Source organism: Agelaius phoeniceus, chromosome 2 (assembly GCF_051311805.1).
Source record: "Agelaius phoeniceus isolate bAgePho1 chromosome 2, bAgePho1.hap1, whole genome shotgun sequence".
NCBI lineage: Eukaryota > Metazoa > Chordata > Aves > Passeriformes > Icteridae > Agelaius > Agelaius phoeniceus.
The window spans coordinates 16,491,821-16,509,085 of record NC_135266.1 but is presented as its reverse complement, the minus strand read 5'-3'; the positions used below and the strand labels follow the sequence as shown (position 1 = coordinate 16,509,085).

The 17,265-nt window shown below is 39.2% G+C and overlaps 1 protein-coding gene across 10 annotated transcripts in view; it reads right to left on the bottom strand.

Annotated features, from left to right (window-relative positions):
- Nucleotides 1–17,265, bottom strand: part of SCML2 (Scm polycomb group protein like 2) — a 72,643-nt gene that overhangs the window by 34,680 nt on the left and 20,698 nt on the right. For 9 of the 10 annotated variants that reach the window (XM_054654792.2, XM_077172752.1, XM_077172758.1 and 6 more), the window contains 4 exons: nucleotides 11,582–11,652; nucleotides 7,287–7,521; nucleotides 3,252–3,340; nucleotides 1,575–1,818 (listed from right to left, as the gene is read on the bottom strand). In XM_054654792.2, coding sequence (XP_054510767.2) covers nucleotides 1,575–1,818; nucleotides 3,252–3,340; nucleotides 7,287–7,521; nucleotides 11,582–11,652 — 639 coding nt within the window. Of the gene's footprint in view, nucleotides 1–1,574; nucleotides 1,819–3,251; nucleotides 3,341–7,286; nucleotides 7,522–11,581; nucleotides 11,653–17,265 lie in introns of those variants that run through there. The other variant, XM_077172770.1, reaches the window with a different exon arrangement.

Genomic DNA, 17,265 nt, shown 5'->3' with positions numbered 1-17,265 from the left:
TCTCATGTATCACAGAATGGGTCAGGTTGGAAGGGACCACAGTGGGGTCATCTGGTCCAACCTCCCTGCTCAAGCAAGGTCATGCCAGAGCACATGGCACAGGATTGCGTCCAGACAGCTCTGGAATATCTCCAGTGAGGGAGACTGCACAACTTCTCTGGGCAATCTATTCCAGTGCACAGTCACCCCCACAGTAAAGAAATAACTAGCTTAAGTGTAATAACACACCTCATTCATGATCTCCCAAGACAAGGTCAACCTTCTGAAGAAGCCTAGAAAGACACTTTAGAGATTGAGAGCATAGAAACATTAAGACCAAGGTCAGTGTGGTACCTATTAGATGACTTCTGATCCAATGTCCATCATCCTCACCTGCCCTTCCCCTTCCCTCTCGCTGCAGGTTTGTACCAGCAGATCATTTTGGGCAGTACAACTACACAGAGTTATTCCTTTGCTGAAATCTGCCAGAATGGACTAAATATGATTCCAGGTACTATGACCCCTGGTAACAACTTCAGACAGGTGAGAGCAAGGATGCAGAGATGCCATTGGCTAATTCCAGTTAGATTTTCCATACAGTTCTTGATCTGCTAGCAAAAGACTGAGAAAAATAACAGGGATGGAAAAGCCAGGAAACATTACTAATTTCTTGCCTTCTTGCTTCTGTTCCTTTCCTACTTCCACGTGAGAGTTCTGTGACACCAATCTATTTGCTCCTTACTCACCTAACACCAGCTATGAAAATTCTCACTGAGAACAAATCATTCTGGTTAATAAAGAAATTAATTAATTAATTAATTCTGGTTAATAAAGAAATTAATTAAAATATTATTCCCCTCCTTCAAACCTCTCTTCCTGACATTTTTTTTAATGGTATGAGGATAGAAAAGCTCAAACAGTTTGACAGAAAAGCCTTACACTATAGAAACCTGACAAGCAGTCCCATAGTAGCAAAGGGATTACACTGAGGGGTATCCCTCTTCATGCTATTTCCCTTCTTTCTAAGGTAGAGAGTTATTCATTTTAAAGCAGCCATCAGTTAAAGAGACACTATCACCTGATCAACAAACATCCCTAAAGGCAAGAGGATGACAAAGCACTCAGAATAGGCAGCTGCAAGACAGAATTTTTTGAGTATGAAGGAAGAAATATTAAATCTATAGTTTAGACCTGCAATCATCAAAGAAGTAAACACTACTTTACTTTACTTAGCATAACATAAAGTGCTGCAGCAGCTAATATACTAGTATCGCTAAACAGGAGCATGTATCTATCAATAATAAAAACAGCAAATCTAGTTCAAGATTCTTTATAAGCACACAAAAATTAGAGGTCATCAGAAGTCCTCCTAACAGTATTAAATAAAACATGTTCCCAGAGATACTACGAACAGGCAAAAACTGTTTCCCAGCAATTTCTATTAGCTTTAAGCTGCATAAAGAAAACAACATTTCATCCTCATCTGCTACTCACAAATCAAATCTTCAGTCTTATCTGCATATAGCCAGCTGGTTTTTAAAATTCTGCTGTAATTGAGGAGAAAAACAATTAAGCAATATTATTAGTCATCTTACCATTGTTCCCTGGTGGTTGTAATGCATCTCCTGTCAAGCTACACCATCCGACTGGGAAAATATCTCGAGAATCACACCTGCACCAATAGTCAAATGCTCCTCTCCAACCATCAAATGTAACAAAAACTTCATCTCCTTTAACATCTCCAATGGTTGCTGGGCAAATTAGGTATGGGTTCTTCCTATCTATAGCTTCAAGTTTCATTCCAACTTTAAAGCAGTTTGGCACAGGTTTTGGTGGCTCCTACAAAAATAAACAAGGTAGAATATTTGTATTTCTATGACCTCTTGAAAAAAACCCAAAACTAAGTAACAGCCCTTTTTTTTTTTCCTCAACATTCTTACTATTTATAGTCACTACTCTCAGGAAGCTATAGAAACATATTCAAGGAAACTTAGTCGAATTTTAAATTTGCCTTTGCTCTTCTGCACGACAAAAATCTTCATTCTATTTCCCCAAAACACAGCTGGGATAATTAGCAAAATTCTCCATGACAGAAAGATTCTGATAAAAGTATTTACATAAGCAATAGGTTGCAAACAATACATTATGTCTGGGCAGCAAGACAGCCAAGACACTAAAATGAAATTATTACATGCTAATAAAGAAGAGGTTTGCAGAGCATGGATATTTCTGGGGACTGATAACTGTCTGGTAAAAGCTTTACCTCTCAATTAATCCATGAAAAATTCATTAGCATTGGACATTATTTATAGGCCTCTGTTAACTCACTTGGCCTTAGACCAATTCCAAGTGGACAAAAGAAAAACAAAAATCAAGTGAATGTGACTGGTGTAAGTGTACCTCCACAGCAGGAGTTGTGATCTGACAGAACACAAATTACCACCTCAGCCTCAAGAACCTTATTATCCAAGCCATCTCAGATGTGCTGCAGGCTAGCACAGAGAAGCATGGCTCATCATGCCTCAGAAAATTTATATTATCTTATCTAAAAAAAATTATATGAAGTTAACAGCAAGTAATGTGATTGCAGGCCTAAACCCAACTGTTTGATTTGCTGACATACTTCTCAGTATCACTCTCAGTATCCAAAAAGAACACACTCAGTATGACAACAGGGTTTTATCACCTCAACAAAAAATTGAACCAAGTCATTTTAATATTACTGCTATTTTTATATAATTTTCCATATTTCAAAGTAACTTACTGAAGAGTCATGTTTAAAAAACTGAATGGCTTTTTCTGCTATTTTCAACTACTTTCTCACTACATTTTAAATGATGAGTGTGTGCCCAATGAAAATCTTTAACAAAACCTTTCCAAACACTACTGTATTCCAATGGGTCTCATTCCCCATTAATTTTGTTTTACTCCTGTGCACATCCACATGAGTACAGTGCTGTTAAGAAATGTGATATGCATTTTATCTAAAATCCATGAGACAAAACAGGAGCAACACAATTTTTCTAAGTAACACACCATACTTTGAAGTCTCAGCTCAGGAAAAGAAATGGCCCTCTCTAAGGACTTGAAGCAGATTCCTTTCTGTCTAGTTCCATAGCATGTCAATCCAGTTCAAAGTAATTTTAAATAATAGTCTTGTCTTCCCTGTCTTTGCTGCAGACAACAGGGTAATATCTAATCATCCTCATTAAAAAATGTAACCATGGATGAATTGATAGGAAGTTGTTTACTAGAAAAGCCTTTCTTCTTACCTTTTTAAAGAATGCTGCAGGTGCCATTTCAGCTCCATTGAGAGTTCTTAAGAGAAACATTGGCCAAGAGGATGCATTCATCTGGAACCCTGAGGACAAACAAAAAACCAAACAAACAGCCCTACTTTCAGTTTGTAAAGCACAATAGGAGAAAAAGTCTGTTTCACTAATGCCCCATTTCCTCTATTTTAGACTTGGCCAAAATAGAAGCAGCTAAGAAGAAATGAACATGGTCACTGTCACTGCAGAAAGCTGTGCAATTCATTTCCATTCTGAGTGACTTGCCTGCAAAACCACTCATCATAACATCAGGCACTACAGATTAATTTCTAGGATTCAATGATATGGAAGTCCTAGTACAAGAGACCATTAGGTTGTCTCAGAGAGTCTCTGGTCCAGTGGAACTTCCCTGTCACAAGCACCTGGCTTCCTCTTCAGGTTCTAGCTCATTTATTGAGAAGATACTTTTTTATTTTTGAGAATCTTGTTTCACCAAACCACAGACAAAAAAACAGTGCAATTGGTTTTTCTCCCTCTCTCATTAAAAGAAATACATAAGTAGCCATAAAAACAAAGCATACCTAAGACTGAACAAAAAAAAAAAAAAAATCATGTATCATATTGAAAAACATAAGCCAGATGGTCTTTCTATTTCATTATTCTTCATTAACAAGTGAATAAAAATCAAAAACAACAATCAAATTTGTTTAGATGAACTACCTTATTCAAACAGAACAAAGATTTGGCTGAAAACCTTCTTATTCCAGATAATCTTCCCTCACAATCAACCACTTTACGTTAAAACATAAAACAAAGCAAACAGAAAGTCCTTTTGCTTTCTTTGCTTTCCAAATGAATGTTTTAAAGTAATGAGTAAGATAACAGACATACTGGACATTTTTTCTGCTTCTTTAGCAGTTAGATGTCTGGAACAGTTCTGCAGAAAAACAGACATAATACATACAGCAAATCGGAATTTTTTCCACAAAGCAAATAGTACCACAATCTGCCAAGAGCTCATGAGTTCCCTCATAATTGATCTTTAAGAATTGTCTTAAAAATCTGTAACCAGAAAGGTGGACCATACCTGCAATTCTTGATCAGGTAAATAATTCACTCATTTAAAATTTGATTATACGCTATAGTGGTTCTTGAGCTCATAGCTTTAAGCTATCTTCAGTAGAATAAACAGTTTTCAAGCCAGCACTACCTATTCAACACCTAAATTAATGCAGAGCTCCTATATGATGAATGGTGTCATAATTCAGGGACCACTGAGCTGATTGTCAGGACTGGTTTCATACCAGAGTCTTCATAAAACCTGAACACGTGTGGTTATTGAAACACAAGATTCCCAATTCAGTAGCTCAGAAAATATATACAAGCAAGATAGAGGAGTGACAACTAAACAACAGTTTCAATTAACTTCATTTGGCCTTTAAGTTGTCCTGGTAAAACCAGAGAAACTGCTATCTGCATTGTAATTTGCTCAGAAAATTAAGCTCTCAACAACAAAAGCTATGGAAAAGCTATGGAAAACAGAGGCTGGAACAGGAACACTTTGCTGCAATAATCACTTTCTCAAAACCCTTATGTAACATGCATAATTAAAGCCATGTAAAAATCAGGTAGGAGGGACTATTTTAGTTAGTCATTATGATAGAAGTGGAACATTAGTATCCAGAAGGTTCCCTACTACTAAGGAAAAGAAATCCGTTGGTTAAATGTCTAACAGGAGGTAATTATACACCCAATTAGCTCCCAGCTTTACCCAGGAACAGGATGCTGTAAAACTGCCAAAAAGGCTTTTTCAAAAATTTATCTAGGTATGCCTGAATGTTTGATTGCTGGAATTCAGCCTATCTCTAGAAAAATCTAGGGCAGGAGGGCCAAAATAGTGGCACTCACATTCTTTTCTGAATAATCAGCAATTGTTCAGAGGGCAGGTAAACTTGCCTGAACACAGGGAAACAGCTGCTTGTTAGGTGCACTGCAGGCAGCCTGACCACAAAAGGCTAAGAAACAGTATCTGAGGAGAAGGCATCAACCTTTCTACTGATGGTCATGGAAAGTTTCTCCTCTTAACAAATCAACTGCCCCCATCACACAACCTGAGTTGTTTCATTCATCACTCTGGCTTAGAAACACAATTTTAAAACTGTTGTGTTTCTGAAGCTGCATTTTTTAACCCTGTACATGTGTGCAGCTGAAGGAACCTCCATACTCTTCCATTTTTTATACTGGTATCACTTCATTCATTCTAGAAGGTTATACCAAGAACTTCAGAGAGGTTTAACTGAGAAACTTCTTAAAAAAAAAAGGAAAAAAAAAAAACCAACTTCTTCCCTGATGTCAGGAATTTTTAGTGTATTCAATCAAAACCTCTATATATTCACTGAAAGAAGGGGGAAAAAACCCTTCTGGCTCAAACTGTATCTATCATAAGCAATATTTTTCTAGACTGGCACTCTGGTTGCATTCATTTTCTTGTGCTCCTGAAGGACCACAATAGCACAAAAATCTGCCCTTATAATCTATGTGAAGTGTCTTAATGGTTATGTCAACTGTTCCTGTGTCTGTCTCTCTACAAGCAAATCAAGATTCATACTCTAGTGAAATTATACTTTTCTCTTCATCTTTCACACAGAAAAACTGGAAGTTGCTTCCAAAGCAGGATGACAAGCTTTTTGAGAGGCTACTGAGAGAAAGCATACCTATCCTCACTAAACCTCCAATAAGAATTCTCTAAGAATTACTGATGGCAGCAAACCAGAAGTAGGTTCATAAGCATAAGATGGAAAAGCAGCAGCAACCAATTTCTGTATACAGGTAGTTTTTTATTATTTTACAGTTTATTACTTTTATCATTTCTTGCATCTCCTAAAAGTCACAGAAGATAATAAGATAAAAGGGGAGAGAGTGTTAAATTTTGGTCATTATTTGTCCTCTTTTTTAAAAGCAAAACTATTTGCAGATCATCGTGAAATCTTTAAATTTTTCCATACACAGAAGTTTAAGCTATTGACAAATATGGTATAAGACTGTAGATCTAAACATACAAGTTAATCACAGCAAAGAAAGGCAATGTCACATTTTTATTACCTCTAGCAGTTTAGTCCAAGTTACCTCTGACCATTCACCAGGTAACAAGGAATTGCTTTGTAGAATTTCCAATTTAATAAACTTCCTCAGTAAGTCTAAACCCAAGCACTATTTCTCAGTTTGGGGAGACACAATGTTGTCACTCATGCTGCTCATGGAAGACAAAAGAAGTTCTGCATGATATTTCTAAGCCTTAGAAAGCTATACATTGTTCACAAGCATTTGTTGTGCTCACAAACCAGCCATGACACACTGATCTAACATTCCTGAACATACTGATCTGAGGCAATGAGAATATCAGGCAGTCTAAGCCTGCAGTTTGCTAGAGCTCTGGAGCGCTGCTTTTACTACCTCAGAGTAAAAATTCAGAGCAGAAGGCTGCAATTCTGCACTAACCCATCTTATGCTGCCTGTCCTAGAACACAAATCAATTTGCTTGGTGCCCAAGGAAACATCCTGACTGCCCTGCAGGGGCGTGCTTTCAGCAGCCCTGCTGAAGCTTCCCAGGCCTCAGCAGCCAGTGCCCTCTTGTGAGCTGCTTGGAAGCACTGATGAAGAGTAAAGGGGCAATTTGGCTTTCTCCAGTTCTTTCCAAGGGCTCCCACAAGGAGCATGCATGGCATCATGCAAGAAAACACTGTATACACATACACAAGGTGTGTGAGGAACATTTACAGAATGGGCACATTTAATATTAGGGCCTATTAAGAAAAAACAACAAAAACCAAAACTGGTCATTCTTATGTCAGAAGAATGAAAAACTAAGAGAAAGCCACAATTCACTTAGCCAGAATTAGTTTACTTACCTCTTTTTCAATTAAATAATGGTTTGGTGAGATGTTCATACCATTGAATTTGCCAAGACGAAAAGGTAAATTTGACTTCCTGAAAGCAATACTCCACGCACATTTGTTCAGCAGCTTTGTTACTTACCAAGTGGAGGCTGGAGCATGCCCCCTTTCTTTTCACAGGTCCCAATGGGCTGTATGTCTGAGGAATCCACAAGCCTCCAGAAATCATTTTTGTTGTCACTCCCATCGAGCCGCAGCCTTAGCCTGGCACCAGTGATTCCAATGACCGTAGCGATACAAACTGAGGTAACGTTGCGAGGATCATGCGCTTCCAGCTTCATTCCAACTTTGAAATCGTTTGTAGGTGGAATTCTAGACTACAATAAAAGGCAAAAGACTTTTTCTTGCAGTTGTTAATACTGCTAAATTTACCAGCCAGATCAATAGACAGCTTTATTTCCTCCAAACTTAGCATAAAAATTATAAATATGAAGAAGCTTTTAAACTTTTGAGTGTCTAGCAGCAAGTCAGAAAAGGCAACTGGATAACCTACCAACTGCATAAACATGTTTGATTTCTAAAAAGATAAGGACAGGGTAACAAGGGAATCTTTATGAAGATATGAACACAAGAGTGAAGTGAAAGAAATAAAAGGACATTAGGAAACATGACGTTCAACTCAAAAAAGCCCAAAAAACCAAAATGCAAACCAACAGACACGTGCAAAAGAAAATCCCAACCACAAGGTTTATTAGCTTCCAATTCAAAAGAAATAATTATCCTCATTGTAGCAATACTTTGGAAATGTAAACAAAATTTGGACCCTTCTGTATCAAAAAAAAAAGCTTTCATTACAAAGAAAGAAGACAGAAAAAGGAGTTAATGTGAACATTTTTAAGAAAGAAAACAGTCCTAAAGATGCATAAAACTTCCATGCTAAGACAAAAACTGTAGCTTGTGCTTATTTGTAGAGAACTGAATATAATCACAAACATACAATGCAATGCCAATTTAATTAGCACAGGGAAAAGAAATGTGACAAATGCAATTTGGTTGCTAGGAAGAACTTTTTGTCACATGCTAAAGATGACAAAAGAGGGTATTTTTTACTCATGTATCAACACACTACAGGCAGAGATTGACTGGATTGCAGTCTGATTACTTGCCTTCTGTCATATTGCAGGCAAATAACATGTAATGATGTTTAAAACTTTGTATGAACACTAACTGGGATGGAATGACTCTCACTATTCTCTTGTCTCCTCATTTCCAGCCTAAATTTTATTGATGGAATTTTTGGCCAACACTATCATTTAATATAATTTATTTTTGCACTTAAGCAAATAAAACCAAAAGCTACAACTGATCCTTTCTCAGTACCTTTTCAACAATGCAAATAAGTTAAGCACTGAAATTTCCCTTAGGGGAGGATGACTATTCTCCTACCACCCTGGAAACTCTTTTCTGCAGCTCTTCAGTACAAAGCTGGTTTTGAATACAGACATCCAGAACTATAAGCAGCCTTCCCCATGACATTTTAACCCAGTAGCTACCCTATCCAGACTAACACAGCCTTCTAATATAGGAGGCACATTAGAATACCCAAAACCATAGGCATTCACGCCCACAGGACTCCTCTGTCCCCTTGTGCCTCCCTGACCAGGCCAGGTGGGGATCCCACAGCAGGCAGACAAAGTGCACTTACCTGTCTGTGGGCACAGGAAAAGACAGGAGAAGAGTCTGCTCCTGCAACAAGTGTTAGTGGTATTTTTTCTCCACCACATTTAAATGTCTAAAATATATCTTGCTCTACTTGCTATATTGTGCAGGTGCACTATTTACAACACACCCCTAGATCAACAGCAGGCACCCTGGAGGAGCCTGAGCCCAAAAGCCAAAGAGGTGAGCAGAATTCAGTGAGCATTTGCCAGTACTGAACTCAGACAGCAGGCTGGCTGAAAGGGAGCCTGAGCATATTAAATTTAAAGGGCAATTCAATTTCAGGATATTACTTGTCAAGCTGTTATTTTGTACAAGCAAAAGCAACAGAAATTGAGAAAGTGGGGAGTTTGTTTCTTCGTTTGTGGAAAAGGTGAGCTTGTTGAAATACCAACAACTCAAGACAACAACTCATTCTACTAAAAAGCTAAGTCCTCCATGCTAGTTTGTCTTTAAATAAAATTACAAAACCTCACTCAGTAAGAGCTTTCCTTTTAAGCTCTGCTCAAACCACAAGGGACTGAGCTTTTACAATTAAAATTTTCAGCTGCTTGGGAAAAAGTTTTAGGGCAAGAAAAAGGAATATGAAGTGCATTGAAATTTTAAGTAGTTATTAAAAACAACTTAAAGCAACAGATAAAATACCTTCTAAATTAAGATAAATACTTTAATCAATTTCCATTATCTGTCTGTGTCTTAATTTATGGTAGAGGCTTTAATTTATTGTTCCCCAGGTAATTTTTAATTGCTAAAAAATTTAAACTTTTAAAATTCCCACAGGTCACAAATTCTGGATGTAATTGTCAAATTAATTTTCTTGCTGCACTTTATTTTCTGGCTGGCCACAGCAGCATATTTCTTTGCATTACACAGAGTAATAATGACATGTAAAATCCATGTGTAACCCAATAAAAGTCAAATTAGTCCTAGGCAAAGCACAAGCACTTTAGGTTCTAAAAATCTGCAAACATTATGTAGCAAGAGGATGTAGCTCTGCACCTATCACCATTGCATGTCACTTCCTACCTAAAGATCGACTCTTAGAAAAAATGAAAATCTGCATATGCAAATTGCTTTGAAATTTGTTGTGCACATAAATTAAAGTTCTTCTTTTCAACTCACACACTACTTAAGCAATCTAGGTCGCTTGGATTTCTCTGTCAATGCATGACATCTAAGCATCTCTATTCAAGGCATTATTTGGTTGCTCAGTTCAGACTTCTTGAGCATTACTAGAGGAGAGGAAGATGCAAGAAAGGCACAGAGAAAGGCTTTTGAGCAGCTTTCTGCAGTAGTTACATTCCTTGGGAACATACACTCTGGTCATGGTGCTTTATGGTCTGTGAGTATGGCACTAACCTCAGGAAGATCCAGGGACAACACACCACCCTCTGCCTCCACCCAAGAGGAGTCTGAGGTGTCTGCCTTGTGAAAAACACATACTGTGAAAATAATTTCTGCAGCTCCACTCAGAGCTATGGACACCAGTGTTTTTAGCCACCTCTCACTGAAAGCAGCATGAGAGGGGCTCTTTGCCCTTCGTCCTCATCTGCAAAGAGCAAGCTGAGATTCAAGATCTAGCATGAGGAAATGTTACCATCTGTGTTTCTGTCTCCTAATTCTCCATTCCTGCAACTGCTTCAGACTCACCAAGTGATGGCTCCTCTCCTTCTCAGACATTCAATTCGTGCTGCTTTTTATTTGGGCCCCCACTGGAGGCCAGTATCACTTACAGTACAATCAGACCACCAACAGACCCTAGAAAACAATTTCAGAACATGCCCAAGCCACTAAACTAGACATGTACTGCCTGTCACACCTATTACATTTCTATGAACCTGAACAATCCAATTCCTTAGCAACTATCTTCCTAACACAGTGAGGGCACTGAATCCTATTTAACTTTACATAGACAAGATACACCTCAGCTTGGGAAAACAGAGAGAAAGATGCCTAAAGAGATTGACTCAGTCTCCAGAGGGCTGAACAACTGGAGGTCATTAGCTTACACAAGATGATAGATTTAAATTGCATCTGCAAATACATACTAAACCATCAGGTGGGGGGATCAAACTTGTAGGGTACAGAGTAACACCAAATAGTACATTAAACACCCTTCATCATAAATCCAGTATTTTCTTTGTATTCCCATACATTCCACTTGTTTGTCTGCTTGTTTTCTAATTTTAGTATCTGTTACCCCTAAGGAGAAAGCACTCTGTTCAGAAAGAGACAAAATTAAACATATTAGAGACCCAGGAAAAAAGTGGTTATTCAAATCTACTACACACACATCTTATAGCTAGACAGAATTGAAAGAAATCTTTCAAAAATGGGGCAAAAACTCCTCTGACAATCAGCCAATTTTTTAGTTCTCAATAAAACCATGGTAGCGCTAAGATTATTGAAAAAAAGTAGAAAACATTTTTGAACACTGACAAGGCTATCTGTTTTCATTAGCTAGTCTTTTTTTTTAAAGGAAAACAGAGTTCAAAGAAACAATTTTCATGAAACCCTCAAAATTTGGCTTGAGGCAGAAACCAAGAATGAAAAAACTTCCGTAGCTAGTAACTGCCAAAACTGTAAGCTACTGATAACTACAGATCAAAAGAAGTCAAATGGGAAGTCTGCAAGCAGTCTAAATGTGAAAGTTTTTCTAGGATCACCCTGTAACAGGCATACAATAGACACACACTTGCAAAATAGATTCTGGCATACCTGTCTGAAACAATGCAGAGGGGCAGCTACTGACTCAGTCTCTTTCAGATAATCATCCCAATTAAACTGTTCTGGAAGACACAAGATAAAAAAATACATATACACACTTATAAAAAAAAAGGAATTTACATTAAATGAAGATTTGAGGAAAGAAAGGTACAGAAAACCCAACGATCTTGTAAAATACATTTTCTCAAGAGCAGAATCATTCTCAAATGGAAACTCCACCATTGAAATACATACAGACCTTGAAGGAGCTTCAAAAGTAATGTTAATTTAAAGGGGTGAACACACAATAGGCATAATTAATATAAACCTTCCTTCAATTTTTTTTCCAAATGTAAAACAATCCAAGTCAGAATATCTAGATTCAGTTCTCTGCATAAGGATCTCCCAAGCATCCTTATATAAATCACATTAGCTTTCCTATATCTTAATTCTCCTAACAGCAAGGTTGATATGACAACCTCATATGAGTACTGAGATGATATACATTGAAAAACACAGACACATGGATACTGTTGAAATGTATGTTATGAACATTATCCATTAGAAAGCAAAAAGATTAGCACAGCCTTCCAACTGTATCTTTGTCTCTTTTTATCTGAAGTCACATAAAGGTTTCTTTTTGTAGAATATGATGTAATATGGCACAGATAGGTAAACATTATGGCAATGTTAAGTAACAAAATCATGGTATTTTTTCCAGTGTTAGTAGTGTCATTGTTTATGTGTAAAGCGTTTATGGGCAAGTGGATTCTGAATTTGATTTAATTAGTGTTACCAGTTTTGCATGAATGGAAAAATATGAAGTACCAACATCAAAGATACAAGCAAGCATATTAATTATTTTAATATAAAGTGGAAGAGAAAAGCTACAATGGCACAGCTAATATTTTTGTTACTAAATTATCTGAGTGAGCTCTTTTGCTTATTTTTCTTGTTTGGGCAGCTGGCATCTTTCTGATGTTCCTGAAGAATAAAGCACTGATGAACCCAAAATGATGCAGTGATGCCACCCAGCGGCTCAGCAACAGCCACTCACAAAGCCTAATGCAAAATCCTTGGGGATGATGGAGAGCTTGCTCCAGGTGTGCCAGTAATTCTTCCAAAAACACCACTGGGCACAGATGCTTAAATACAGGTCTGCAGTTTTCAGGAGAGAGGAGAAGCAAAGAAACAATCTGAAAATGGCAGCATTTTCCAGCACTTGCACACAGCTTCTCTGAAGGATGTGTGGTGGCTCAAACCCAGATTCTTCCTGCAGCAGTACAGCGTTCAGCTGACAATATCAAGTGCCTCAAGCAAAAGGGAACCATCCCTTCGGCCTGCTGAGGTCCTGGGTTTTGGTGAAACAGACTCAGAAGTGTACAACTCCTTTGTCCTTGCCACTGCAGAAGCCATGTGCTTGTCAGCAATGTGAGAAGTCAGTAACAAGTCAGTAAAATGTCAAAAGCTGTTAATTTGGTGGTCTAGAATATATGCAGGCTGGTAACAAAGACACTTTTACACAACATCTTGTAATTCCACCTATTTTGGAATGAAAATTTTATTCACACATTTACACAGTAAAACTGATTTTGTATTCCTTACAAAAGGCAGGATACATTAACTTAAGCATATATTTGTATTTCAGGAAGGCAGAAATAGCTCTTCAGAACTTTCCCCAGAAAGAAGCCTCCAGATTTGTTGCTCTTTTCATTAACAAGCCAAGGAGGGTGCAAAAATTAAATATTATGAACTGATAGCAAGGTCTTATCTTATAAAAATTCTTCTTGTACTCCAATAATAAAGCTGCCACTTCAGGTTGCCTTCTGATTAAAAAAAATATTCAGAGTTTACCTTAGTAAAGTACCTAATTCTACATAATTAAATCTAGTCAAAGGAAAATATTAGTTGTGTCCCAGCTGCCTCAGATCTAACATGATGTAAAAGCTGTAGTCATGCATAGCCTCGTTGTGTTAAGGACTGTACAAATACAGATACTTCAGTGACATCATCGCATTTACCAGGACAAACAGTCATTCACCTCCTCCCAAAAGATTATAGTAACATTTCCAAAATTATCTGAATTTTAATAACAGGATGGTAAATTTCGTGGGGTGGCCAAAAACAGAGAGAGAAAGAAACAGTTTTGTTTTTTCAAGGGAACATTTACTAGAAAGACACAGAAGGTAACAGAACATGTACTAGAAAGACAGGGAAGGTAAGCAGCCAGCTACAGATAAGCCAAGAGGAAAACAACATTGCCTTGCTCTTTGCTTTAAATCCTGGCTATCGAGAGCTCTTGCAGCAAGCAGAAATGTCCTGGAGTTAAAATTAGAAGCTCTCCACCTGTGAAGATACACTGTATTAAATTAGAGCCAAGCTCTCAGAGATGGTGCTAATTATCATTTAATTACTGCAGTTATAGAGATAGGACACACATGTATGTTTGCAACGTACAAGATTCATCTCTAGAAAGATAAGCACATTGAAAAAATATCTACCCAAAAGCTTCTCTGTATTCTCAGTGTGCACAGGTAAAGAAGCAATTGTGTTATTCATATTTCTAATTCTAAAGACCCTGAAAATATGCAGCTTCTGACAAATAGAAATCCTTAAGAAAATTAGCTCATACTAAATAATGTAATGTGCATTTCTCTTCACATTCAAATCTGCAGGCTGAATAAAACAGCCTAAGAAAAGACTGTTATGCAACAACCACAACGTTATAACCCACCAGGAAAGTGAAAACTAGAGAGAAAAAGAAAATTTTATGCTGAAGAGCAAACCAGCATATACTGGAAATGGAACGAAACAAAACCCAAACCAGAAGGTAACTAGAGCCTTTTGTAACTGAAAAAAACTATTAGTTTAAAACCTGCATAGGAGGAAGGCTCTTAAATAGCGATTCAAAAAAAGCAGCAATGGCAAAAAGCCTGACTAATTGAAAAAATGGAGGGACTGAGTTCATGTCACAGTTGCCTGCATTACTGGCACTGACCCATGGGTGAATGACCCCTGATGCTCTCTTCAATGCTGTATCAATACCCTATCACTTCTTGTCAAACCTGCCAATCCCAAATTTACTCAAGCTAGAAGGGACCTCGGGAGGTCTCCAGCTCAGCTTCCCAGTCTTCCAGGGTTCCATCAGACTCAATGTGAAGATTTCCTCATCAAGGAGGAATTTCTCATTCTCCAGCCAGTATTTGTCACTTCTCCTTCCACAGTGGCTCTGACAGGAGCCTGGCTCTGTCCCCTTTCCATCCACCTGACAGGTAGTTGAGGACAGCATGACCATCTCCCATAAGCTTTCTTTTCTTTTAGCTGAAAAAGAAACATTTCTTCTGGTTTCAGTACCATTTTCTTGCGTTCAATTTTTCGCAGGACTTCAAGACAGCATACTCCAGTACAGCAGCGCCTTCCTTGTACTGTGCAGCTCAAAGCTGAAGAGAGCTCTCCCGATAGAGCCTCCCAAATTCCCCGAAGCAGTGAACGCCTGCCTCCTCCCGGCCCGCTGCCCGCAGGATCCCGTTGCAGTGGAGCTCTTTGGCCACACGAGCTCGCTGCTGGCCCACGCTCCGCTCTGCCCGCGGCCTCGGGGCCTCTCCCGCTGAATTCCCGCCCGCCCGGGCTGCCTCAGGGCTCCGCTCTGCCCGCGGCCTCTCCCGCTGACTTCCCGCCCGCCCGGGCTGCCTCAGGGCTCCGCTCTGCCCGCAGGCTCGGAGCAGAATTCCTCTCCCGCTGAATTCCTGCCCGCCTGGGCTGCCTCAGGGCTCCGCTCTGCCCGCAGGCTCGGGGCCTCTCCCGCTGAATTCCTGCCCAGGCAGCCGCTGCCCGCCTGGGCTCCGCTCTGGCCGCTGCCGAGAGGGACTCTGCATTCACCACCGAGTCACAGCACGGTCCTGCCATTCCATTTCCCCAGCACTGGCAAGTCCATCTGAAGGGCTGCCTGCCAGCCTACTCCCTACTCCTCCCCATTAGATGTTACCCACAAACTGCTCTGGCAGTGTGTTCTGTACAATTGTCCCCACCTGACAGTAAGGCCTTAAACAGCATCAGCCCTAATACCGCTAAGAAATGCCACTAGCTACCATCTGACAGGTAGTCCTTGCACAGCTTGACAGTCCAGTCAATTTTTCATCCACCTATCCAAACCATATCTCACCAGTTTGGCTGAAAGGACGCTACAGAAACTGTACAGAAAGCTTTGCTTAAGTTGACATGAACAACATCCATTGCTTTCCCTTGTTTCCAGAGTAACTAAGCACAAAAGGCAATCAGTCATGCACAGTTCACACACTTGACAAATCTACCTCCTCTGTTCCTAACCTCATTGCTGTCCTTTATTTGCTTGGAAATGGTTTCCAGAAATATTTTCTTTATAGTCTTCCTGAAGACTTAGACTGGGCAGGCCAGTCTGTAATTCTCCAGGTGATCCCATCTTGTCCTTCTTGACAGTGTGTACTATTTGACCTTTTCCAGCCATGGTGAAATTTCCTCAACCACTACAAGTTCTCCAAGAGAAGTGAGAAGCCTCCTTGTGACATCAGTCCCCTGCCCCAGCACCCCTGGAAGCGTCACATCTGCTGCCATGAATAAGTGAAAACCTGATTTGTTGAAGTGCTCCCCATCTTTTTTCACCATATGTAATTCTCTAGTTTAGTAAAAGCTAAAAGTTTTACAAAATTTTAACTGAAGATTTAAACTATGAGTTGTCACTTGCAGATTGGTAGAATGTTTGGGCAGATGGAACATGTCATGTCTTCTCAGATCACCCCTAGGTTCCCTTGGCAGCCATCTGAGACTTTGGACATGGAGATGCCTATTTTCTAGTCTTCATCCCATAACCTTTCTTCTTCAAAGATGAGACTTCCTTTGTTCACATACTCTTGAAAATGCAGTAGTTTAGGTGTAAGGTATTTCATACTCTGCTTTATACCTTGTACCTCTTTCTTTATGTTGTGATCCTTCAATTAAAATTTTTCTCCTCCTCCTACCTTTCTCTACTTGCTTCAGTCTATTTTTTTAACCTGTTCTTCACCTCTTTATCTCCTCTTTGACTTTTCCTATCACACATTGCCCTGGAAACTCTGGAGACTTCCTAGCTGCTAGCCCAAAGCATTGTATGGTGTCTTCATCTAGCATCAAGAGGCTTTTTCTGCTCCTTTGCCACCAACAAGCAACAACACAGGATAAAAAATATTTATCTGTAGATAATTGGAGATCTTGCAAGAAACTCCTCTCTGTTTGACAAAGCTGAGCCTAGATTTCATGAAGCAGTTCAGTTCCCAGACACTGGGTTAATAGCACAGACCAAGTCAAGAACACAGAATGTAGAATGAGGCTTGTCTGCTTAGCACTGCTTCTCCACAAAGAGAAGGTTTTTCAACACCTTGCTCTCAGCTGCAGGAGGAGGCAGGGACATTTTCCAGTAACTCATGAAATATGGTTATCTTATCCACATATGAAGAGCACTTTGCTGGTGAGGGGTGTCTACAGCACTCTGTCATGTCAGACAACATTATTTAAAACAGACACACTGAGTCCAGTTTGACTGGAGCTCCTTTTACACTGCAGAAGAAGAAAAAAGACAAATATGCCTCCTTTTCTGGTTCAAAGTAACAGGGACAAATAAAGATGACAGGTTGCCTGCACAGGTTGTGGATTCTCCTCCTCTGGAGATTCTTGTACATTTTCTG